Source organism: Pelodiscus sinensis, chromosome 3, assembly GCF_049634645.1.
Source record: "Pelodiscus sinensis isolate JC-2024 chromosome 3, ASM4963464v1, whole genome shotgun sequence".
NCBI classification, from domain to species: domain Eukaryota; kingdom Metazoa; phylum Chordata; order Testudines; family Trionychidae; genus Pelodiscus; species Pelodiscus sinensis.
In genome coordinates, this window is record NC_134713.1 from 36820513 (window position 1) to 36845414 (window position 24902).

The 24902-nt window shown below is 39.6% G+C and overlaps 1 protein-coding gene across 5 annotated transcripts in view; it reads left to right on the forward strand.

Moving 5' to 3' along the window:
* The window catches only part of DLGAP2 (DLG associated protein 2), a 667152-nt gene that overhangs the window by 571907 nt on the left and 70343 nt on the right, over positions 1–24902 (forward strand). For all 5 annotated transcript variants that reach the window (XM_075923575.1, XM_075923576.1, XM_075923577.1 and 2 more), the window contains one exon: positions 17807–17954. In XM_075923575.1, coding sequence (XP_075779690.1) covers positions 17807–17954 — 148 coding nt within the window. The remainder of the gene's footprint in view (positions 1–17806; positions 17955–24902) is intronic.

Below are 24902 nucleotides of genomic sequence, written 5' to 3' on the forward strand. Positions count from 1 at the left end.
TTAATCCATTATTTGTTCTTTTTATTAATCTTTGCTCTTTTTTTTTTCATTGTCCTGGCTGTAAAAGTGCAGTTGCACACTTCATTAGCAGCTTTTCAAGATTTTGCAGTCAACTACGTACTACTGTACAGAGACCAAAAAAAAAGCACAGCTGCCCTGGGTCAGCTGACCCAACATTGCAGGGATGAGGCTCCAGGGCTGCAAAAAGTGCTGTGATGATATTCAGACTTACACTACAGTTGCAAGGTCCCAGATCTCAGGCTCCAGCCCAAGCCCAAACATCTAGAAAGCAATTATAGCCCTGTAGCCCACACTCCATTCGCTGAAATCAGATTACTCAAGACAGCCGCAGCCATGTGGCAGGACTGTTATCCCAATGTGGACACACCCAGTGGGGTGAAAGTCAGATTCACCAGAATCAGTCTGATGGCTTTAAACAAAGCCTTTGAAACCATCAGGACTGTTACCAGGCCATGGCATAGTTGCTTTCTCTACTGTCATTCAGGAGATCTGGGTTTGACTGCTCCCTAGGTTCAGAGAGTGACTTGAGTAGCAAATGGCTTTGCCCCTGAGAAAATAGGTGTTTTACAGCACTGAAGAAAAAGTTATCTGGCTAATGAGTGGACATTGAAACAAGATAAATTCAGATTGAAAATAATGTGTACTTTAAAAAAAATAAAATAATTAGCCATTGGAACAACTTATTAGGGTTGAGGTAGATTCTCCATCACTGTCAATATTTAAATCAAGACTGGATGTTTGTCTGAAAGATAGATGTAAGCATTATTATGGGGGTGTTAAGTGGCTTGTGCTATTTAGGAGGTCAGAATAGATGATCCATTCTGGCCTTAGAATTGGCAGTGTACTCAATTAGATCTACTCATGGAGCCATTTGAAAATTATGACATTTTTCAAGACAGTTGACATAAACAAATAAATAAAAGCCCTTCAGCTGCTAGTACATTAAAGACCTTGATTGCAATATATGTATTAGTGTTTACAATATAAATAATAATATAATATTTTATTATAATTGTATAATATAATATAATTTTATATATCAGATTACCTGCGATTATAGCAATCTCTAATGGGAGAGGTCACCTCAACAATCTCTGGCATGCTTTGTAAACAGTGGTTTGTAGGAGGGCAGGGCAAGCTGCATGCACTGGTGAAGCTGCTCATCTGCCATGAGACTGTAATATTGTTTTCTATCATGTTCATGGTGGAAAATCCATATTTGCAGAGCTACCATCTCTCATTAAAAGAGAGACAGTTACATTCTGGCTATTCTGAAACTGGTCAGCATATTGAGTCAAGAAATCACAAAGTCCCACTTCTCCGAATTTTGCTTTGAAGATATCTAGGCTCTGTAGCGTTACAATTGCTAATTGAAAGGTATTTTCATCTACAAGAATGTTCTTGGTTTCAGAAGGGCAAAGTCCATCAACAGAGCCAACAAACTGTTCCTGAAAAAAATAAAAGCAAATTCTTTGGGTGTTTTGGTACTACCCTTCTGGAATGTGTGTACATGATTGTCCTGTGCCTAACACTTCTTAAGAATGTTCGCATTTTTGTAGTACCAACTCTGTTCTTGACAGTTCTGTCAGCTTGCTAGTAGGGTTGACATCTGCTCACACTTAATTTTGCTTTATATCAGCAGGGCCTTTTATATCAGGCCTCGTGTGTCAAGCTCTCTCATTCTGCCCCAATTTTCATCAAAATCTCATCTGTAGCAACAGCACAACATAGAGGAAAGTGCAACATCTTTCATGTTAAGCCTGTCTGAAAGATGACGAGATTCCTCTGAAAGGGAAAAGCTTTTTTCAAACTGATCCTCAACACTGCTTGCCCAGCTTTGGAGCTGAAAATTGAGGGAACTGAAGTGACCAGTACTATCGCACAGAAAATCAACCTGTTATGTAGACTATGGGAACATCATTCATAAAATCCAGGAACTTGCAAGACTTGCTGGTCTTGTGGTTTGAAAGAAATTCTATTATTTCTTTTTGAAGCACACAAAACTTTTGTAACATGTCCCCCATTTAATCAGCTGACATTGTTCTGCTACAGGTCACTGTATTTAGCTGAAATGTCTTGTAAAAGAGCTTTAAAAAGATATTATAACTAGAAGTTGAGTATAAGTAGTTCACCAGTCTCATTACAAAACACATTGTTTTGGGGTTTGTTTCATGTCCCTAGCCAACTTACCACCCAGGACAGTCTGATGAATGAAGAGTATATTACTATCAAATGTGAAAGAAAGCCCTTCTCTTTCCCTGTCCTGGAGGGACGCCACATGTAACAAGCAAGTTTACTGTCTGCAGATCTGAATCTTTTTTTTTTCTAAAATGCCTTTTATCTTTTCAAAAATGATTTCTCCTGTAGCATAGATTTCTAATGGTATAAAGCACAAAAATTCTTCCTTGAAAATTTTACAATAATAAAATCTAACAGATATGATAGCTGGGCCGTGTCTCCTAAATAGCTTGACTTTTCCACTGCAAGAAACATATATTTGGAAGGGGGGGAGGGGGGGGCTAATCAGAAAGAAGTGTTGACAATGATGCTTCATTTGTATCTTGCCAGGTGCCGCCATTTTTAAATCCCCGTTAGTGTGGACTCCGTGCCCGCAGCTATACGCGGCACGGAGTAGGTAGTTCGAATTAGGCTCTCTAATTCGAACTACCGTTACTCCTCATGGATCTGAATCTCCTCGTGGAACGAGGTGTAACGGTAGTTCGAATTAGAGAGCCTAATTCGAACTACCTACTCCTTGCCGCGTGTAGCCGCGGGCATGGAGTCCGCACTAACGGGGATTTAAAAATGGCGGCGCCCGGCAAGATGCAAATGAAGCCCGGGATATTTAAATCCCGGGCTTCATTTGCAACTTCAAATGACTACATTAACTACCCTAGTTCGAACTAGGGTGGTAGTGTAAACATACCCTCACACTGCCAAAGTTGACTCCCCATGCTCTGCTTCCCCACTATTGGCAGGCATGGGCTGTCTCTGAACAGCAGTTGCTTTTTTATGTACAGTCTCTGATGATGTGAGAATGACATTTGAAGTGTGATGTGAATACTTCAGATTTGTCTCATCTTGCAACACTGCCAGGAGGACAGGCTGTGTTGAAGTTACTGTGTTTTAATTCCAAGTGGAGCCCTATAGCGACAACCTTACAGATGGATGCAGTGGTCTGGCTTATTAAATACAAAGGTTTTTCCTTTAAATGAAGTGGCATGATAAAAAGAAAATCCACTGTCTTGGGTGGGTCAAAAGCTCAGTTTTTGTTGTCAACTTTATGTTTACTCCTGCTCACATTCATTCTTGGCTCCATTTCATCACTAATGAAAAAATGGGCAGCATTGTGGCTCAGTTATAGCCATTTCTATTTTGAGAACATAAGATCAAGTAAGCAATGCTTAATATGTGCTGGGGCTGAACCCTGGCACCGCTTGGCTTAGCAGTTCATTAATCCCGAAACCTCTGCACTCCGGGCCAGCAGCCAGCTCTCTCCAGCAGCCCAACTGACGCTGCTGCCAGCACCAGTGCAGAAGTAAGGGTAGTAATACACCATACCTTCTCACCCTCACTTCTGTGCTGTAGCTGGTGGTGCTGTTTTCAGCTCCACTTTCATTGCAAATTAAACATTGGTAGTACTTACTTAATGAGGAAGTCATAGGCAAATGATAGGCAGCACATCACTTTTCATTAATTTAATTATAAATATTTTTAAGGTGAGTAGTGAAATACACAGGAAGCCTTGTTGGGCCAAATTTGGCTTAAGGGCTACATATTGAGTTTTAATGTGTTATGGGTTCAGAAGGAGGTCCAGTCCATTCTGCCTTGCAGGAAGAATAGTTGTTATTCTTTACAATGCAACACACCAGGTTCTGAGCATGTTGTCTTTCACCAGCTTTATCTCTAAACCCAGGAAGTAATCTAACCCAAATCTCTGGAGCAACCAAGCTGAAATAGTCATTTGAGCAAGTATCAAAATCAGTTTACAGTTTCTGATGGCCAAGACTTTTTCCCCATCAAACCAACCTGTCTGTTCACTTCTGCTCTCAACTTACTTTTATTTTGATTTTAATTTTTAAAAACTGGATCAGGAGGGGTTTTTTTCTTATTTAATCTTCTGCAATAAAAAGTCAGTGTTTATAAACACTCTCTGCCAGAGGCAAGAATTTTAAAATTAAGATGTTTTTAGTTGGAGAATCAGAAAACATGCAGAAATTAAGTTCTCATTTTCCTGTTGTGTCTTTTATTTAGTTTTTTGAGTTGCATGAAGTCATCTGTAGTCTCCACACTGTGAGGGCCCAATTCAGTTTAAGAGTTTTCCTGAATTAAGACTAATTGCAAAAATATAGATAGGTGCGAAACGGAAAATGAAATCAAATAAAAGCAGAAGAATATGAGAAGTAAGCCTTCACAGTTAAGTTTTCAAAAGTATTTGAGTGACATAGAAGCCTAACTTTAACTGAAAGTCAGTGGGACTTAGTTTCCTAAGTCACTTAGGCCACATCTACACTAGGAAAGTATTCTGAAATTACTAAATTTGACCAAATAACTCCTGATTTAACAAATTTGAACTATCATGTCCACACTACTGAGAAGCCTCGAAATTATGTTGATGCATTATCTCAGACTTAGAGCTTACGGAAGCACTGGGGAGTAATTAGTTCAAATTACTCTGGGGAGTAATTATTTCGAAATAGCAGCAGCGGAGTGCTCACACTACCATTATTTTGAAATAACTGTTTTGGAATTAGCGTTACTCCCAATGAAAAGCAGGAGTACAGATTTCAAATTCCCCTGCCCATTATTTCGAATTACAGGCAGTCCCCGGGTTATGTACAAGATAGGGACTGTAGGTTTGTTCTTAAGTTGAATTTGTATGTAAGTCGGAACTGGTACATATTGTAGGGGAAACTCTAGACAAACATTTCTCCAGAGCTCAGTTTTATTCTCCCACGCCTCACTTCCCTCAGTCCTTTATTCTCAAGCTGAGGTGTCTGCTGAGAAAAGCCGCTCCGCGTCTCCCTGGTCTGCTGGGGTGGGGGGGGGCGCTAGCTTCGCATCTCCCTGGTCTGCTGGGGGGAAGCAGCTAGTGCGGGGTTGCCTCACCCCGTTTGTAAGTAGGGATCCGATGTAAGTCGGATCCATGTAACCTGGGGACTGCCTGTAACTGGCTTGGTAGTATGGAAGCTCCGCTTATAAATTCGATGGGGTGGGGGGGGGGGAATAATTTTGAGATAAAGTCCTAGTGTAGACCAGGACTTAGTGACTTTTGACAATTTTATCCTATAGCTATGATTTCCGTAGGCCACTATTTTGGGAGGCAAAGCATAAAGTGAGGATAATGATTAGAAATTTGTGACAATAAAAATATTTTGCCTACTGAGTTAAGATAAAAATCACAATATTGGTAATGCTACTGCCTAAATACATTAATCATAGCTAAACAGGACCAACTTACATAATAAATCATTCACCAAAACAATCCATCATTTAATCATCTTTAAATGTTGTTCCTTTGAAGATAATATAGCCTTAAGAAAAAAATTTATTTCTCTGACATAAAAAAGAGACCCCAGATTCCTTCCAGTAATTAACAGAAATTTCACAGGGAGTGAAAGAGCATCCTATGCTCCGTTCCTAACATGGTTCTCATTTTAAATGTCAGATGTGCAATATCTAAGATGAATATGTCAAAAAGGGAAATAGATGTCTATTTTTCTATGCAGACAACCTTTTTAATTTCATTTGGCCCAAAACCTGATCTCTAGCATACTCAGACCAAAAAGAACTTCTTATAGTTTGGCAAAGTAAATTTTCTACTACAGAGAAAAGTACTAGATTTATAGGCAACTGCAGTATTTTAAGAAACCCAAAATAACTATTCCATCCTTAAGGAAAAGTCAACCTTAGTATCTACAATAATAATAGAGATGTAGCTGTGTTAGTCTGGTCTTGCTGAAACAAGAAACAGACCCATAGTCTCCTATAGACAACCACCTAACCTGAGGATGATTCTTACCAACAACCACAGGACATACCACATTAATACCAACCCTGGAACTTTCCCTTGCAACAAACCCCGTTGCCAGCTTTGTCCACATATTTACTCTGCTGACACCATCATTGGGCCTAACCATATCAGTTACAAGATCAAGAACACATATTCCTGTTCAACCAGAAATATAATTTATGCCATCATGTACCAACAGTGTCCGTCTGCTATGTATATTGGACAAACTTCTCAGACACTTCGCCAGAGAATCAATGCACACAAAACAGACATCAGACAGTTTCACAAAGAAAAAACAGTCATTTGCCATTTCAACCAGACTGGGCATTGTCTCAATGACCTTACTACATGCATCCTGCTTCAAAGACCTTTAACACCAAACTACAAAGGGAAACCTCAGAACTGTCATTCATGCTTAAATTTGACACTTTACAAATGGGCCTTAACAAAGATGCTAATTATCTTACCCATTACAAAAATAGCTTCCCCAATTATCACTCCTCATATCATTATTATCTCATAGACACTAACCTTCCCCCCTCATCTCCCATCTGTTCTAAAATCTGATTTGTCAATTTTATATGTATTCACTTTTTTTGATTGTATCCCTTTGGTATATATGGTCATGCCAATTTTCTTCCACAATTTGATCTGAGGAAGTGGGTCTGGCCCACGAAAGCTCACTACCTAATAAACCATCATGTTAGTCTTTAAAGTGCTGCATAGTCCTGTCTTTTGTTTTAGTATCTGCAGTCCTGGTTTTTCAATTGAAGGTAGGCACAGCCACTCTCCCATGCAGAGAGCCTCATTGACTTCAGTAGCGTTCCACAGTCACTCTGTGAATCTCAATTTCTACAGGAGGGCACTGTTCATTTGTAAAATCCAGGTTTATGGGATATTTTATGTATATCCAAATGCAGAATTAAAATACATCCAAGTAGAAAATTGAACAATTGAAATGCAAATCCTTCACTATGATAGGTTATGATGACTGATGGAACACTGCTAATATCAATGTACCTGCTTGTTAAGTGCCCAGATTCATGTCTCTAATAAATGTTATCTTACCTTTTTAGCACAGAGTGATGCTTCTTCATCTCACTGATAATTAAAGTAAGCTGGTTGTATTTTCTTTAATGTTGTTCTTTCTTTCTTTTATACTAATAAATACAGTGGTGATCTTAGACACTTAAAAATCAGAAGTACAATGTTGGAACATTTTAATGTCCTACAGGAAATATTTTGCCCTCAGAATGAATTCCATTGAATGGTATTGGGTTCCTGTAAATCAGATATGTGAACGTGAAATGTTAAGAACCTGAGGATGTGATTAGAGGTGAAGGTGTTCTTAGAGGTGAAGCACATAACTCAGCTCTGAGGAGGGTACTAATGTGGTTTTAAGATACAAATCACACTCTCTACTGGCTTGTTCCAGAGGCCTATAACCTCAGAGAGGTGTCATATTAAAACATCCTGTCTGTACCTAGCAGCACTGCTCAGAATCTGCACAGTGCTACATACTAAAGCTCAAGATTAGACTGTATCAGCATGAATAGTTTTCTGTGTCAATTGTATCTGTTTAATAGCCACATAAAAAGCAAAGGAAGGCAGATTAAAATAAAATAAAAGTGCTTGCTGTTAACTCAACAGGAGACCCTTTTGTTGTGATAGTCTGAAGTGATACGTCCATCTATCAAGCGTATGAATTTAGCTCCTCACTTGCCTCAGAAATGCATACTTTAAAAATAATGATTAATTTATTGATTTCAAAGTAACTTTTCAGTAAAAATAGCAATAGACCATAGCAGGAGAAAAGTTTTAAACTAGTTGTCATCTTCTCTGGCAGCAGAGGAAACCATCAGTTAATTTTGAAAATTCTGCTATGAAATGGAAAGCTAGATGTGTAATGCTCTAGGAATTGGATTGTAAGCCACATTTCATCATCCATGATATTAGCTTATCGTGCCTACATGCAGATGTTGTTAGCAATTTCAGTCTTTTAAAATTCAGTCACACTAGTTTTTATGTTTACTCCTTGGTTGAATTAATTTTACATCTTAACTCGGGGATGGGCAAATACTGGTCTGCAGGCCAGATCCAGTCCACCAGCGTTGTCCCCTGGCGGGCCACCAATACTGTATTTATCTGCTCAGCTACCGGTACTGGTGATTTCAGCTCCAGTTGGTCACAGATCACCATTCTCAGCCAATGGGAGCTGTGGAAAGCAGTGTCCCAGTCCACGTTGTTTCCTGTCGCTCCCATTGGCTGGGAACAGTGACCCGTGGCCAATTAGAGCTGCAATCGCCGGTACCTGCAGTCATTCAGATAAATATAGCAGTGACAGCCCACCAGAGGCCCCCATGTTATTGCCCAACCCTGTGTTAACTAGATATTATGCTCCATTAAAAAAACCCTCCAGAACCCCAAAACATACAGTACTGCCCTCTAATTTCATTTAGTGTCTCCTTTTTCTTCTTCTAAAATGGGCTAGGAAGGAAGGATGGACAGATTACATTTCACTGAGGGTACGTCTACACTTGCTCTCTAGTTTGAGCTAGGGATGCAAATGTAGCCGACTGAAATTGCTAATGAAGCGGGGATTTAAATATCCCATGCTTCATTAGCATAATCTTGCCCATGCGTTATTCCGCTCGCCAGCTGATTCGAACAAGGAAGTGCACTCCGGGACGTGTTAGTTTGAATCAAACCCCTTGGTTCAAACTAACGTTACTCCAGGGGGTTTGATTCAAACTAACGCGTCCTGGAGCACACTTCCTGGTTTGAATCAGCTGGCGAGCGGAATAGCACATGGGTGAGATATTTAAATCCCTGCTTCATTAGCAATTTCGGTCGGCTACATCTGCATCCCTAGCTTAAACTAGGGAGCAAGTGTAGACGTACCCTAAGTATTTCTTCATTTTGAAATCTTTTCTCAAATCTGCTCTCTTTTTCTTTTCAGGGTAAATAAAATTAGACCTCATTCCTAAATACAATGGTAAATAGTACTCATTAAGTACCTAAGATAACTTTGTCTACACTTGGAGCTGGGGATCTGATTCCTAGCTCACACAGATGTGGCATGGCTTAGCCTTCTGAGTATGTACCCACCCAGACCCTCTGAGTACATATTCGGGTGGCTAGCTCAAGCCATCACTTGTGCTACCCCAGCTGTGCTGCTGTTTCTCGCATGCTAGTATGGTGCAAGAACATATATATGAAATGGAGAAAACACTCTGAGCATAAGTGTAGCCTGAGATAAATACAGTGTGCAGTGGTTTCCCTTAATTGGGAAAAAGATCAAAGGGCATTTGCAAAGGCATATAATAAGTTTTTGCTAGCTCCTGGAGTTATTTTCTTATTGTGTCTCTGTTCTTCTAGTTCTTATTAAAAATCCACTGTATTTTCATGGTGAAATGACCAAAACTGTTCTCAGTACTCCTGAAGCTGGCATGCCATTGTTTGGTTATGTCATTTCATTGCATGTGAGCGACCAGTTATCATGACAAGTGCTGCTGCACAATAGGAAAACTGCACCGAGCATTCCTCAGTAGCCCCTATCCCTTCCTTCTTAAGGCAGTGAGTCTTACACTGTGGTCTGCAGGACAGTTGTTGATAGTCAAGGCAGAGCTAGATTTTTCTTGTTTCCAATTCGTTTTATGGGTGCTGGGCTATCCATTGGAACAAGAACCTGGATTCTTGGAAAAAAACAACTGAAGAGGCAAAGAACAGGCAGCCTAATCTTCCCATTAAGATCCACCACTGTAGACGGGGAAGAGAAGAGGATACGGCATCCACCCTCATGACGGGAATGTATTTATGTGTACCACCGTGTTCTGCTGTGTGGAATCCTAGACCTTCTCTAGCATTTAGCATTGTCTTGCCATCTGCTGTAGTTCTGCAAGGAGAGTAAGATCTACTATTACTAAGAATAAATCACAATGAACTTCTCCATCAGTTGGTAGAACTGTGACTTTTGGCTGTGAAGGTCACGAGATCTGTTTCTGCACTATCTACTCCATGTTGCATCCCAAATCCTATTGTGCGTTAAAGGCACTGAAGATAGAGGCTAACTTTTTTATGAAAACTGCTGTATGGGATTGGGGTGTGTCTATATATAAATGTAATCTCGAAAGGGTTGTAATTATAAAGTGCATCATAAAGTGAAATATTTATCCAAAGGAATTAAATTGAGAGTATATCTTAGAAATAAATGTTTGAATGCTATTTGGTTTTAAAAATTTATTATATCTTTAGATAAAAAAAATGCAAAATATTAATTAAATGGTTGTCTAACGTTTGCAATATTTCTTTTACTCTGCTATAGACCTTTGAATAAATTATTGCACTCTGATAATTGAAAAATTATTGAACTACCAGGAAGGATCCAAGCTCTCATCCATCAGAACTCAGCTGCTTAAGGTGCTACAGTACACTTGTGGTTTTCCCTTAGTAAATTATTGATGTTTAAATTGTCAGTTAAGGTTTATAATAATAGTACTTCCTGCAAAACTGAGTATCTCCTTAATTAATTACTAGACTGAAAGACCATTACTTTGTGTGGCATAGGAAGAACACACTTATTAACTGTTGATTATAATTGATTTTTGGCACTTTATATTATAAAATGTCTTATTTGTCATTTTTTCTTCATGTTGCCTCTGTGACTTGATTCCTGGAAAAATACAAGTCTCAGTGAAGAAGTCCAAACTCTTACTGTTTTTCATATTGTTTCTGGTCTGAGAATACTGGATTTGGTAATACCAGATAACAAACAGAGGATCCAAAATGTTTTTCACCCATTTTGGAAAATAGCCAACATTAATAACACCAAGCAGTTTTAAAGGAGCTGTGTTCAGAAAAAACACTCATGATGACACATGAAAAGGAAAGCATGCTTAGTGCGTGCAGTATTGTGCCCCTATTGATCCCGGGATATTAAAGAGACAAAATAAATGAGGTAATTCTTGCTGGTAAAAGAAAAAAGCTTTTGAGATTATATGTAGCTTTTCTTCAGGTCTAGGAAACTGACTCACAGAGGCACAGCTAAATACTAGGTAGAACAGATTGTTTAGCATAAGTTGGCCGTGTCCAGACTCAGGGGGTTTTTCGGGAAAAGTAGCCTTTTCCCGAAAAAACTTCCCCTGCGTCCAGACTCAAGCTGCGTTCTTTCGAAATTATTTCGAAAGAACGCAGCTTTTCTTTCGATGGCGGTAAACCTCGTTTCACGAGGAAGAACGCCTTCTTTCGAAAGTTCCTCTTTCGAAAGAAGGCGTTCTTCAATGTAAAGAGGCCGTCTTCAAAAGAGAGCATCCAGACTCGCTGGGTGCTCTCTTTCGAAAAAGCGGATTTCTCTTTCAAAAGATCCGCCTGCAGTCTAGACGCGATCTTTTGAAAGAGGCTCTTTCGAAAGATGCTTTCGAAAGAGCCTCTTTCGAAAGAAGCCTGCAGTCTAGACATAGCCGTTGTTATATATTTTAAGTGACCATTCAAAGGTAAAGTGGGGCATTGACATCCCCTTCACTCATAGGGTATGTCTAGACTACATCCCTCTGGCAATAGAGGGATGTAAATTAGACATATCAAAATTGCTAATGATTTAAATATCCCACGCTTCATTAGAATAAAAATGGCCACCGTTTTTTGCCGATGCAGAAATTTGCCAGCAAAAAGCAGCAGTCTAGACGGGGATCGGTCGATAAGGAAAGCCTTTTCCAACTGATCCTGTAAACCTTGTTGCACGAGGCATAAGGGATTGGTCGGAAAAGGCTTTCCTTGTTGACCAGTCCCCATCTAGACTGCCGCTTTTTGCTGGCAAATTGCCGCGTCAGCAAAAAGCGGTGGCCATTTTTATTCTAATGAAGCACGGGATATTTAAATCCCCGCTTCATTAGCAATTTCAGTATGTCTAATTTACATCCCTCTGGTGACAGAGGGATGTAGTCTAGACATAGCATACAGAAGAAAGAAAGTATGTGGGGTGGGGGGAAGTAACTGGTGGGGTGTATTATTACTGGGTTGCAGATTGTTGTAATAAACCATAAATCCGGATTCTTTATTCAGCCCATGATTTTTAGTGTCTAGCACAGTTGTGAATTTAAACTCCAGCCTCATCTTTTGAAAGTGTTTTGCAAGTTTCCTTTAAGGACAAGGATTAATAAGTCAATTATTGAGTGATCACTTAGGGTACGGCTAGACTACATGTAACCACAGGGACACATTTGCTCTTCTGCTTTTTTTTTTTTTTTTTTTTCAGAAGAGCAAACACTGTTTCGGAAGCCCCTGTATTCCTCATTTTACGAGGAATAAGGGGGCTTCTGAAAGAGGGGTTTTTCCAACATTTGGCCCAGTCTAGTCGGGCCAATGTTGGAAAAGCCTCTTCCAACAAAAGGATCAGAAAAAGCTGTGCAATGCGGAGTGCATTTTCTGTAGCTTTTTCCGAAAAATAAATGTAGTCTAGACATACCCTTAGTGAAAAGTGTTCACCCACAGCTGAGGTTGGGGGGTTGTTTTTCCTCATTTTCTTGCATGATATCCTTCAAGAGTGTGGTGATTCCACCCTACAGCAGTACTCAGGGGCACTTGTGCCTTTTTATTACAGTGGAGTTGGAAGAGACAAAACCTCTGTGTATCCTTTTTCCTCTTCCCTTCTCTTGTAGACCCACAGAGGGACACTCTAGCTGTTAACATGCAAAGGGATAGATAGCATGTTAAAGCAGGTACATTCATAATTGCAATATATGCATCTCAGAAATTTTGGAGGTTCTAATAAATAATGCCAATGTTTTGAACTTTTTCTGATCCCCCACACCCTTTGATTATATCAAACAGGACTGGAAACAATGAGACTGAGTACTGATATTTCTGCTATTTTTTGCTTCTTATTGGGTCAGAAATAGCTTAAACAGCATAACGAAAACTCCAGGCTTTTTCAGCCTTCAGAATAAGGGCAATTTGGGCTTGGTTTGAGTTTAAGCAAGGTTCTTCTTGTCAGCTTATTATCCAAACCTTCCAACTCCAACATCATTTTATCTAGTGGTGACTTCTTTGTGCTCTATTTTGGAAGAATTGTGGATACAGCAGAAGCTGCACCCTTGGAGCATCTCTTTGTCTTAAGAGGCTGATATTTGGGACCATTCATATGGAGATGATAAACCCCTATACAAACATCTGTCTTTTGGGGACAGTCATCTGCTACCGCTCATCAAGTAATCACTTTGCAAGCTAGTCATGTGAAGTAGTGTCAGATGAAAGATGGTTGCAAAATAATATGAAGCTTTTTCCTTGGAGTTAAATGGTTTGTTGGTGAGGATTACATGTAGGGCTGTCAATTGATTAGTGTTAATCCCTGCGATTAACGCAAGGCAGGATTAATGCATTAATTTTTTTAACATGTTAATCGCAGGCGTTAATGCTGCGCTGACCTTTTGAAGTGCTGCTCCGGTGCTTCAAAGGGGCAGCACACTAGAAGCTGGGGATCAGCTAGGATTCCCAGCTGATCCTAGGCTCCTAATGCGCTGCCCCTTTGAAGCACTGGAATGGCACTTCAAAGGGGCATTGCATCATGGAACCCCGGGATCAGTGTCAGTGCCCAGCTGATTCCTGGCTCTGCATTATGCTGCCCCTTTGTAGTGGTGGTCTGGCATTTTCAATGGTCCCAAATGGGGACTCCAGCTGATCCTGGGCTGCTGTGGTGCTGCCCCTTTATATCACCACCTCTGCATTTCAAAAAGGCAGCCTTCACTGAGCCTGGGGTCAACTGAGGACTCTAGCTGATTCCGGGCTTCTGCAGTGCTGCCCCTTTGAAATGCCGCTGCAGCATTTCAAAGGGGCAGAACACGCAATTAATTGCGTGATTAATCATGATTAAATTTTTTAATTGCTTCACAGCCCTAATTATAAGGTCAAATTTTCAAAAGTGGGCACAGAATTTGGATGGTCAATTTAAGATGCCTGATGCTGAGCATCCAAAACTTAAGAAATCCTGAAACAGCAGTCAACCACTTTTGAAAAATTGGCATATTTTAACGTTATGCCAAATGAATGTTTGTCCCTGTGTGTCTTCATATTTGGATGCCCACCTTGAGGCAATTTACTCAACTAAAAATACGCAGTTCCATTTTGAAAGATTCAGAAGGTTTTAATAAAAACTGGATATTATTGCTTTTTTCATTAATAAGTCTCTGAGGCTCTGATTCAACAAAGCACTCAAGCATGTGTTTAGCATAAGTGTAGGTGTTATCCCTAATGTAAGTATGCACTTAGGTGCTTACAAATAAGGATCATAATTCTTGTTTAATCTGTTTCAAGTTAGGTCCATACAATTAATAACCTCTTATGACATACTTTGAGCTATGTGTTTATTTTTCCTTAAAGCAAAGAACAAATTAAAGTCTGTATATTCTTTTGAAATGTATATTTTACTGTATGGTATATTTATTTGGTGGTGTTCCCATCTTACTTCTTTAGACTAGTCTCTTTGATGTCTTATAGCTAAACACGTGTTATTTTGGCATATCCAAATGATGCAGTGGAAAACGAGGAATCTGCATGGGAAGTATATGCAATTTTTTAAACCCTAAAGGGGAACAACTTGGACAATTTTAGTCCATAATCATATTCTGCAGTCTGGTCAATCATATTCTACATTCTGATTAGCAGGAAAATTACATTAAAAGTTTATTAATGGAACTATATAGCCACAAATATATTTCCAACAAGGCTAAATTAGACAGCAAATTTTTATACTAATTTCATTTTACTTAAAAAAGAATGTCTTTATATTTGAATTTATTTTAATGCTATAGGTTGAACTTCTCAAATCCAGGACTCTGTAGTCTGGCATGGATGTTGCTAGACCAAAGAGCCCCAGGAGTGGGAGCCAGCTGAGAGAATGCAGGATTTGCGGAGTCCTGGCTGAGCCTGCAGCAACTAGGCAGGGGAATCCTAGCATCAGTGGGGTCAGGTGACATCGGGAAGCCTCCCACCCGGCCAGGGAACCCCATTGTCAGTGGGGTTAGGCGGCTGGAGAGCCCCTGGCAGCAGTGCCAGGGAACCCCAGGAAACCCTCTGCAGCAACGGGGCTGGTGATGGCCAGGCAACCTGGGGGCGAGGAACCCTGAGAAACCCCTGAAGGTAGTGGGGCTGGCGGTGGCCAGACGGCCTTGTCTAAGGAAAACCCAGTGCACCTGGCGGGCAGCAGGGCTGGGAGCCTTGGCTGGGCCAGCTGTAGCAGGCAATCAGCAGGGCAGGGAGCTCCAGTCTGGGAACCCCTGGGAAAGGAGCCATCAGAAGGGTAGCCAGCAGGGGAACATCGACCTTCCCTGATCGGGCAAATCCTCTGGTCCAGGACTGGTCAAGTCCCAAGGGTGCTGGACCAGGGAGGTCTAAATTGTAATTGCAATAATATATGTAGGGCATTGAGCAGCTTGCTAAGAAGCAGATGCGGAGATCAGAAAAGGGATTTCCCTTGGGGAAAAGGCAGGCTTTACTTTAACTCAGTCCCTACAATAGGTCGTTAGGAAGTGCAATGGAGCAAACAATATGTAGGGTGATGGGGCAGACCATGCCTCCAGCCGTGCTGAGCCAGAGCATAGAGCAGCTGCTGCTACATACTGTTCACCAAGGTGTAATATGCACTGTCTCCATGCTAACCCAACATAAAGGAAGCACATTGCAGCCTCTTTTAAGTTTCCTAAAACAGTTGGGGGTGTGTTGGTACTAGTGTATTTTTAACTTTCAAGTGAATTAATTGCACACCAGCCATGGATAAAGAAAAACCCTAGTCTTTCATCTTTGTGTTCCTGTTCATACCTTACCTAGCACAGTCTTGATCTGGAATTGGGGCTCCTAGATGCTACTGTAATACAAACAATAATTCATAGTAATATGCTGCTAACTTAGGACAAAGAACTTTTCTTCACCTGGGGTAAAGAATAAACATTTGTAATTTGCAACCAATGTTTGTGCAGTAATTATCTCAGATCAATTGACAATTAACTCAAGAGAAAAGAAAGTCTAGTGTAGACATAACCTGTTGACATTATGAGTTCTGTATTGCTAGTGTGCTTAGATTGTTCATGATGCTTGAGCATACTGTGAATGAGTGGAGAGGCTCACTGCTCTTTTTCCTGCTCCTTGTGAACATTCATTGATCCAGTCCCAGTGCTGGGATACAAGTGCAGGTTGCTTTAGGGCTAGTACATAAGATTTAAAAAAGAGGGAGCAATGAGCATTTTTTTCCCAAATTCATGGAAGAAAAGATAAGATGTGGGGGATTTGGAGTAAGTAGGCAGCAAATTTGACCCAACACATGTAGGAACTACAACTAGTACATTGCAAGGCATGATTCCTTACTTAATCATTTCCATCCCATGGAGGGCTGCAGTCAGACCCTAAACTCACCACCGCTGATCCTAGCCTGTTGCTGGGAACTATGGTCCTCCTCTCATCTGAGTGTTAGGATGCTGAGGAAAAGGTGTTTATCCCCATGCTCTACAGCCCCATTCCTCCACTTCCATAGGTGATGCTTTACCTAAGTCCATTTCCAATGTCAGGTATCAAGGAATCAGACCCACTATAGAATGAGTGCCTGGACATACCTGGACACCTGACACTTGTCACATTGTGACAAGTTGAATCTTAATCTTCTGGCCAATCCATTGGGTCTGTGAGCTACTGTGGGAAAGGCAACCTCCACCCCTACCCCAATCAATCTGGCTGTGAGGGGAAAATTCCTTTCCAGTTGCTTAAAAGAGAGAGCAACGGTCACATCAGACAAAAAGCAAAAAACAAACAAAAAAACCCCACCCAGACCTATGTAGGCCTATGTAGCAAAACTCCAGACATTGGCAAAAGGAGAACTGAGGGCAGCTGCTTTTAATGTAGCTTGACATATCTTTACTGCCTAAAAAGACATGATTTTACAGTGAGATAATGATGTTTAGTATCTTGCTGTAAAATCCTACTGGAGCAGGGCTCTGCAGTTTTTAGTGGGATGTAGCTAGGAGATGTCAAGTGCAGATGGGGATATATCGTTGACCTTGCTTAGCTACATCATTTTTTAAACCTATTTGTGCCTTATCCTCACTAGGAGAACAACATAACTTATACAGGTTATCTATCTTGTTAAAAAAAAACACTCTGTTTGGCAGAGAAGACATAGCCAGTATCTCTTTAAACAAGACCAATACTCTGGAACAAGAAGTGATGGTGGTAGCTTTAAGGTCTGCAGTTCACTCTGGGAAAAGTAACTTGAGGGATGTGTTGTAGGCTGTGTGCCATTACACAAATCACATTCTTTAGCTGGTCCACAGGAAATTTTGATCTTCTGTAAATACTTTTAACCTAAAGGGCATCTTGACATCCAGCACCTTGATGGGAAAAGGATAACAGAGAAGAGTGATTTTATCCCTGTAGAAACCTTTCCGTTCCTGCCGTAGGTGTTGTTCATATCGATGTTCATATTTTTTAGTAAAATGTAGCAGCATTTGTAGCCAGGGGACTATTCGTGATATTTATTCACAATAAAAATGCTGAATACTTCAAATAATTTTGGTAGTAATCTGAAGGCCAAATCCTCTGCTTATATTAAATGATGCAGGTCCCTTGACTTCAATAGCAACTGTGCTTCTTTATGGATCAAGAATTTGGCCCCAGGGAGTGCATTTATGATGCTAATACAAATTGCTGTTTTCAGTGTCATAACTGATTCCATCTGGAGTTTTGTTTTGTTTTTTTATGTATAGCCTCCTTTTTTCCCTCTTTCTTTTGTAGTCAGAGCTACCTTCAAGCAGCAAGTGATGTGCCTGGGGGCCACAACCTGGATCCCTCCGCAAACTACAATTCCCCAAAGTTCCGATCAAGGAATCAGAGCTATATGAGAGCAGTGAGCACACTCAGTCAGGCCAGCTGTGTTAGTCAGGTGGGAATCTACTGTTAAAACTTTTACATATACAGGACTAAATACTAAAAAAATGGAAAATTTGTTTTTTCTTGATTTATATTGAAGGAGTGAGGATGTAAGTTGTCACAAAGTCATTCAAGCTTCAAAGCATTTAGTATGGAATGAAGATGGAATAAAGATTAAAAAGAGTCAAATTTCAAAGTATGCCAAAAAAGGGAAGAATCCAGATTTCCTTTTTAGGAAAGCCTACCTATGTATATACAAAGTGCTTTAAATGTATTGCCTTTGAGTTTCATTGGGTTCCCACTTTGTCTTGTATAGCAATAAGGCATGAATAGGAATGCTCAGCGGCTGTTCTCTGGATCATTCATAAATATGTATACCTCTTTCGTGTCACCTTTTCATCTTTCCCTCTCTAAATGAAACAAGCCTAACCCTTTTCAATGCCTCTTCGGGTGGAAGTCTCTCCATGCTTTTACAAAGATGTCATTGCCCTTGTCTGGATAGTTTCCATTTCTGTTACATCCTTGTCAAGATGGGATGACCAAATTCAGTGAGGTGTACCATCACTTTATATAATGATATTATGTTAAGCATTATTATCCGCTCATTCCTTAATATGAAATAACATCCTTGCCTTATTTTACCATCACTGTGTATGAAGTACGTGTTTTACATTGAACTGTCCATAATCATGGATAGGACTTTTTCCTAACTCGTTAGAATAGTTCATAGGAATGTGCATATGGAAGGAATAGGAACCAATTTACCATCATTTTGCTCAATTAGATCTTACAGCAGTATCTCACTATGTCCTTTGGTTTTCACCAGCCTAAATAATTTTGTGCCATTTACATATTTTATCATTTCACTGTTCAACCTTTTCTAGCTCAGTAACATATATATTAAATAACATAGAATATAAAATCATATATTCAGTTAAAATGTTCTGAGCCTTTGCTGCTTCCTGATCCCTTTCTATGGCATTGCACTCTTCATGTTCCATCAATATGATAGGTTGAGTGGAGTTTTTTCTGTTATTTCAGTTGGTTCCCTTCCCACCCTTTAAAGCTCAGGATTGAATTGAGGGATACCGATGAACTGTATATTTAAGAAGTGCATATTTGTTCTTGTAATCTTTATTTTTAAATTATTTTGCCAGCATCAACAAACTTTAAAAAGGTAGTTAGGAATAATCTGTCATTATTGACAGACTCAAGGTGTTTGATTATGACAGATATTTCTGGGTGCCAGTGGCCCCATTCTGGGAGGGCAGAGGGGAAGAGGTTGCAGTTGCACATGCCAGGATGCGGCTTCCTTTCTTCTGACTCCCCTGTTTATCAGGGAGTGAGAGTAAAGTATTCAGCTTGTGTCACTTGCTCCTCTACCCCTTTCAAGTACCACCAGGAGAGGTATGCATTCAAGCTGCGTACTTTCCCCTTGCCTCCTGATAAAGGAAAGGAAAGGAAAGAAGAGCAAGCAATGTCCCAGTATGCATGGCTGCAGCCCCGCTACTCTCCCCAAATGGTGCCTTTGCTAGGTACCCCTGATTGTGGGTGCCCAATCTGAGATGCCTTAAAAGGTCTTGATTCTCACAAGTGCCAAATATTAACCCTTTGAATTAAGCATGGTTAAAGTGTCTTAAACTGGGAGATTCCAAAAATTATACTCACTTTTGCAAATCATGGCCTAAGTTATCATAACTCTCTTGGTCAATCATATAAGTAAAAGATTATTTAGAATACGTTTTTTCCCAAGATTTCAGTAGTCAACTTAATTTTATTAGAAATATAAAAATGATAATTTTAGGAAGGACAAAATAATTCATTTCAGAGTGGATTTAATTTCCAAGCTTCCTTTGTAGAAAGTTAGAATGATAGCCTTTCATCATGGTCACATGTTCTGCATGAAATTTCTGTATGCTTCTATCGAAACTATGGGAAAACTTGCAGTGATTTTTTCGAAAATGAATGAGAGCTAGTGATATAATATATAATAAAAAACAAATCATTCAGATGTGGAGGCTAGTGAGGTTATGATATTGACTAGATATTTATATTATTTGGTTTCTTTGATTCTGCTTTAATAAATTATTAAATAAAATACATATCATTGTCATTTACTGCTCTCTCCATTATTCAGCTTCTAATTTGTCTTTGGATGAATATCATTTCCAAATCCTGAGCCAAGTGCTACAATTAGACATGTAGTACATTCCTAATAATTATGCCAGAATGAAACATATACATTCGTGTTGAAACTACTGTCCAGTGTCAATGGGCAAAGTAAAATGAAGCTCTTTTTTAACAAGTCCAATTTATATTATCATTGGTTAAATAAAAAAGTGACATCAGTAGAGCTAGAAAGAATGATTTAAATTAGCATAATTCACTTTATTTAATGGAGCAACACCAGTTAACACCAAGTAAGGCTGTGACACATGGCATTTATATAATTTGTCAGTACAGAGTAGATTATTTTGATGGGGTTTCCCCAAGATGTCTTCTACTTCATTCCCTAAGTATACAGAAAAACTCCAGTTTTGTCCCTCACATTCTTTTATTTGACATACAGAAAAGTTACAGTTAGTTGATCAGACTCAACCATATGGAGTGGGCACAGAGCATAGTTCACATTCAAAAGTAAAGAGACTCCCTCCCTTTTATATACATTACATTCACTTTACATTGCACCACTAATTTTGGCATTGGCATGGTTGCTTTGTAGGAACCAATACTTGTACATCATACACTTTCCATTCAGGGTGCGTCTAGACAGCAGGGGATTTTTTGGGTTTTTTTAAACGGCCGTTTTTCAAAAAAAAATTCACTTACGTCCACAATGCTGTTGCGTTCTTTCGAAAGAAAATCAAAAGAACACAGGGGTTTTTCCGACATTTGTAAACCTCATTCGATGAGGAAGAACACCTTTTCTGAAAGAGGTCTTTTGGAAAAAGGCGTGTGAGGATGCGGAAGAGAGAGTTTTTGTGAAAGAAGAGGAAAGAGGAAAAAGCACAGGTGCCCTTGTGTCCACTCCGTCCTTAGCAATCACAGCTTAAATGCAAATATCAGAGGGGTAGCCATATTAGTCTGAATCTGCAAAAGAGGCGAGGAGTCCTGTAGCACCTTATAGACTAACTGAAGTGTTGGAGCATAAGCTTTCATGGGCAAAGACCCACTTTGTCAGATGCAAGCTTAAATGCAATATAGCATCCATTCAGTGTGGATGCTATCTTTCGATAAAGCAGATCACTTTTTCGATATGCTTTGGCAATGTGGACGCTTTCTTTCGGAAGAAGTTTTTTTGAAAGATCTCTTCTGGAAAAGCTTCTGCCAAAAGAAGCCTGCTGTCTAGATATACCCTCACTGTTCAGAACATAGAATGGCCATACTGGGTCGGACCAAAGGTCCATCCAGCCCAGTATCCTGTCTGCTGACAGTGGCCAGTACCAGATGCCCCAGAGGGAGGGATCATAACAGGTAATCCTCATGTGATCCTTCTCCTGTCATCCATATCCAGATAAACAGAGGCTAGGGACACCATTCCTACCCATCCTGGCTAATTAATGGCCATTGATGGACCTGACCTCCATGAATCTATCTAACTCTTGTTAAAGTCCTAATCTACACAACATCCTCTGACAAGGAGTTCCACAGGTTGACTATGCTCTGAGTGAAGAAAAATTTCCTTCTGTTTGTTTTAAATCTGCTGCCTGTTAATTTCATTTGGTGACCCTTAGTTCTTATAGTGTGGGAATAAGTAAATAACTTTTCCTTATTCACTTTTTCTACACCAGTAATGATTTTATAAACCTCTATCATATCCCTCCCCCCTTAGTCTCCTCTTTTCTAAGATGAAAAGTCCAAGTCTTTTTAATCTCTCTTCATATGGGACCCATTTCAAACCACTAATCATTTTGTTGCTCTTTTCTGAATCTTTTCCAATGCCACTATATCTTTTTTGAGATGAGGCGACCACATCTGTATGCAGTATTCAAGTTGTGGGTGTACTATGATTTTATACAGAGGCAATAAAATATTCTCCGTCTTATTCTCTATCTCTTTTTTAATTATTCCTAACATTCTATTCACTTTTTTGACTGCTGCTGCACACTGGATGTTTTCAGAGAAGAATCCACAGTGATCCCAAGATCTCTCTCTTGAGTGGTTGTAGCTAAATTAGTCCCCATCATATTGTATGTATAGTTGGGATTATTTTTTACAATGTGCATTACTTTAAATTTATCAACCTTAAATTTCATTTGCCATTTTGTTGCCCAATCACTTAGTTTGGTAAGATCTTTTTGAAGCATTTCACAGTCTGCTTCGGTCTCAACTATCTTGAGCAGTTTGGTATCATCTGCAAATTTTTCCACCTCACTGTTTACCCCTTTCTCTAGATCATTTATAAATAAGGGTATGTCTAAAATACAGAGCTTTTCTGGGATACGTCTCCTGGAAAAGTTCTGTCGCATCCAAGGAATATGTCTGCTTTTCTGAAAATTTTCCAGAAAGCAGACGCATTTTTTCAGCATCCCAAAAATATCCCAGGATATTCCAAAAGAGGGGTTTTTTTCTGACATTTAGCCCTGTGTAGATGGGCCAAATGTTAGAAAAGCCTCTTTCAGAAGAAAAGCGGAAAAAGATATGTAAATTGTGGTTCACAATTTGCGTATCTTTTTCCGACTTTTCTTTGTAGTGTAGACATAGGCTAAGTAGAATTGGATTGGTCCCAGGACAGACCCTTTAGGGACACTCTGAAAAATTACCATTTTTGTTTCCTGTCTCTTAACCAGTTATGAATCCATGAAAGGACCTTCCCTCTTATCCCATGACAATTTACTTTACTTAAGAGCCTTTGGTGAGGGACCACGTCAAAGGGTTTTGGAAATCTAAGTATGCTATATCGACTGGATCCACCTTGTCTACATGTTTGTTGACCCTCTCAAAGAACTCTAGTGGATTAGTAAGGCACAATTTCCCTTTACAGAAACCATGTTGACTTTCCCTCAACAAATTATGTTCATCTATGTGTGTGACAATTTTATTCTTTACTATAGTTTAAACTAATTTGCCCGGTGCTGACGTTAGACTTATTCCACGTACAACTTATTCTTCTCATTTTTATGTTCCCATTTTATCTTATCCGTTGTTATCCTGTCCTGTGTAAGTAGTTTCCTGGCTGTTCCCTCTTATTAGTTAGTACAGACATTCTCTTTCTTAGCTTACCTATTTTACATTTTGTTTCAAGTCTGCTGATCCATTTACCGCTCAAGAAATGAGGTCTCACTTATGTCCAGTTATTCGTGCCAAGCTGGGCCAACATTCCACTGCTTTTGTTTTTATTTTTATTTTCTATATTGTCATATGTTTTATTTGCGTTATATTTCTGTTTTCTGTACTTTCTTTTTTAAGTGAATTACTGAGCAACACATTTTCAAGACTCAGTAGTTACAGTTATTTGAACCACTATTAATAATAGGCTCAGTATACAAACCAGGGTGTGCAACCTTACTTCTTCTGATGTAGCCCATTGGAGTGTAATTCCATATAGAATTCTAGAAATGCAGGACTCAAAGCCACCTTAGTAGTCTTCTAGTCCAGTCCCTTGCACTTAAGTCAGGACTAAGTAATAATGGGACCATGCTTGACAGATGTTTGTCTAACCAGTTCTCAAAAACCTCTAGTGACAGATTCCACAACCTCCCTAAGCAATTTGTTCCAGTGCTTAACTACCACACAGTTACGAGTTTTTTCCTTATGTCCAACCTCAACCTTTCTTGCTTCAGTTTAAGCCCATTGCTTCTTGTTCTATCCCCATCAGTAAAGAAGTTTTCACCCTCCTCCTTGAAACAGCCCTGTTCAATATGCCCTGCCAGCATGAGTCTGAACCATTAATAACTACTCTCTGGGAACAGTTTTTCCAACCAACTGGGCAGTCACCTTTAGGTAGCTCCATCTAGGTTATAGTCTTCTAGTTTATTTATGAGAAGGTCATGCAAGAGCATATCTAAAGCCTTACTAAAGTCAAGGTATACCACATCTACCGTTTCCTTCCCTCCCCCCCATCCACAAGGCTCATTACTCTGTCAAAGAAAACTGTTAGGTTGATTTGACATGACATGTCCTTGACAAATCCAGCTGATTGGGACTCATCTTCTTATTTCTGTGTGTTTGCAAATTGATTGCTTGATTATTTGCTCCATTACCTCTTCTAGTACTGACATTAAACTGACTGGCCTGTAATTCCCAAGGTTATCCTTAATCCCCTTTGTAATAGATTGGCACTATATTTGCCTTCTTCTAGACCTTTGTAATATCTCCCATCTTCCGTGAGATTTCAAATATAATTCCTAATGGCTCTGATATCACTTTAATCAAATCCTTGAGAATTTTGGAATGTATCACATTAGGTCCTGCTGACTTGAAGACCTCTAATTTGTCTATATAATTTTTAACATGTTCTTTTCTTATTTAAGCCACAGATTTTACCTCATTTTCACAGAGATTCTCAATGTTAGATGTCTGATTGCTATTAACCTTTTTGGTGAAAACTGAAACTAAAGGCATTTAGCAATTTTGCCATTTTCACATTTTCTGTTATTGTCCCTTTCCCTCACTGAGTAATGAGCTACCCTGTCCTTGATCTTCCTCTTTCTTTTAATGTATTTGTAGAATATTTTCTTTTTTCCCTTTATGTCTCTAACTAGTTTAATCTAATTTTATGCCTTGGCCTTTCTAATTTTGTCCCCACATGCTTGTGGTCTTTTCATATTCATCCTTTGTAATTTGACACTTTTTTACTTTTTTAGTGCAGGTTAAACTCCCTTGTCCAGCAATCTTGGGATCTGACTAGTCCTAAACTAGGGAATTGGCCAGATCAGGGGAGGACAATGCTTGCCACTCTGCTCCCGGCTGCTGCCTCCACCTCCGCAAGGTTCCATTGCTCTGGGCCTCGGGCTGCCAC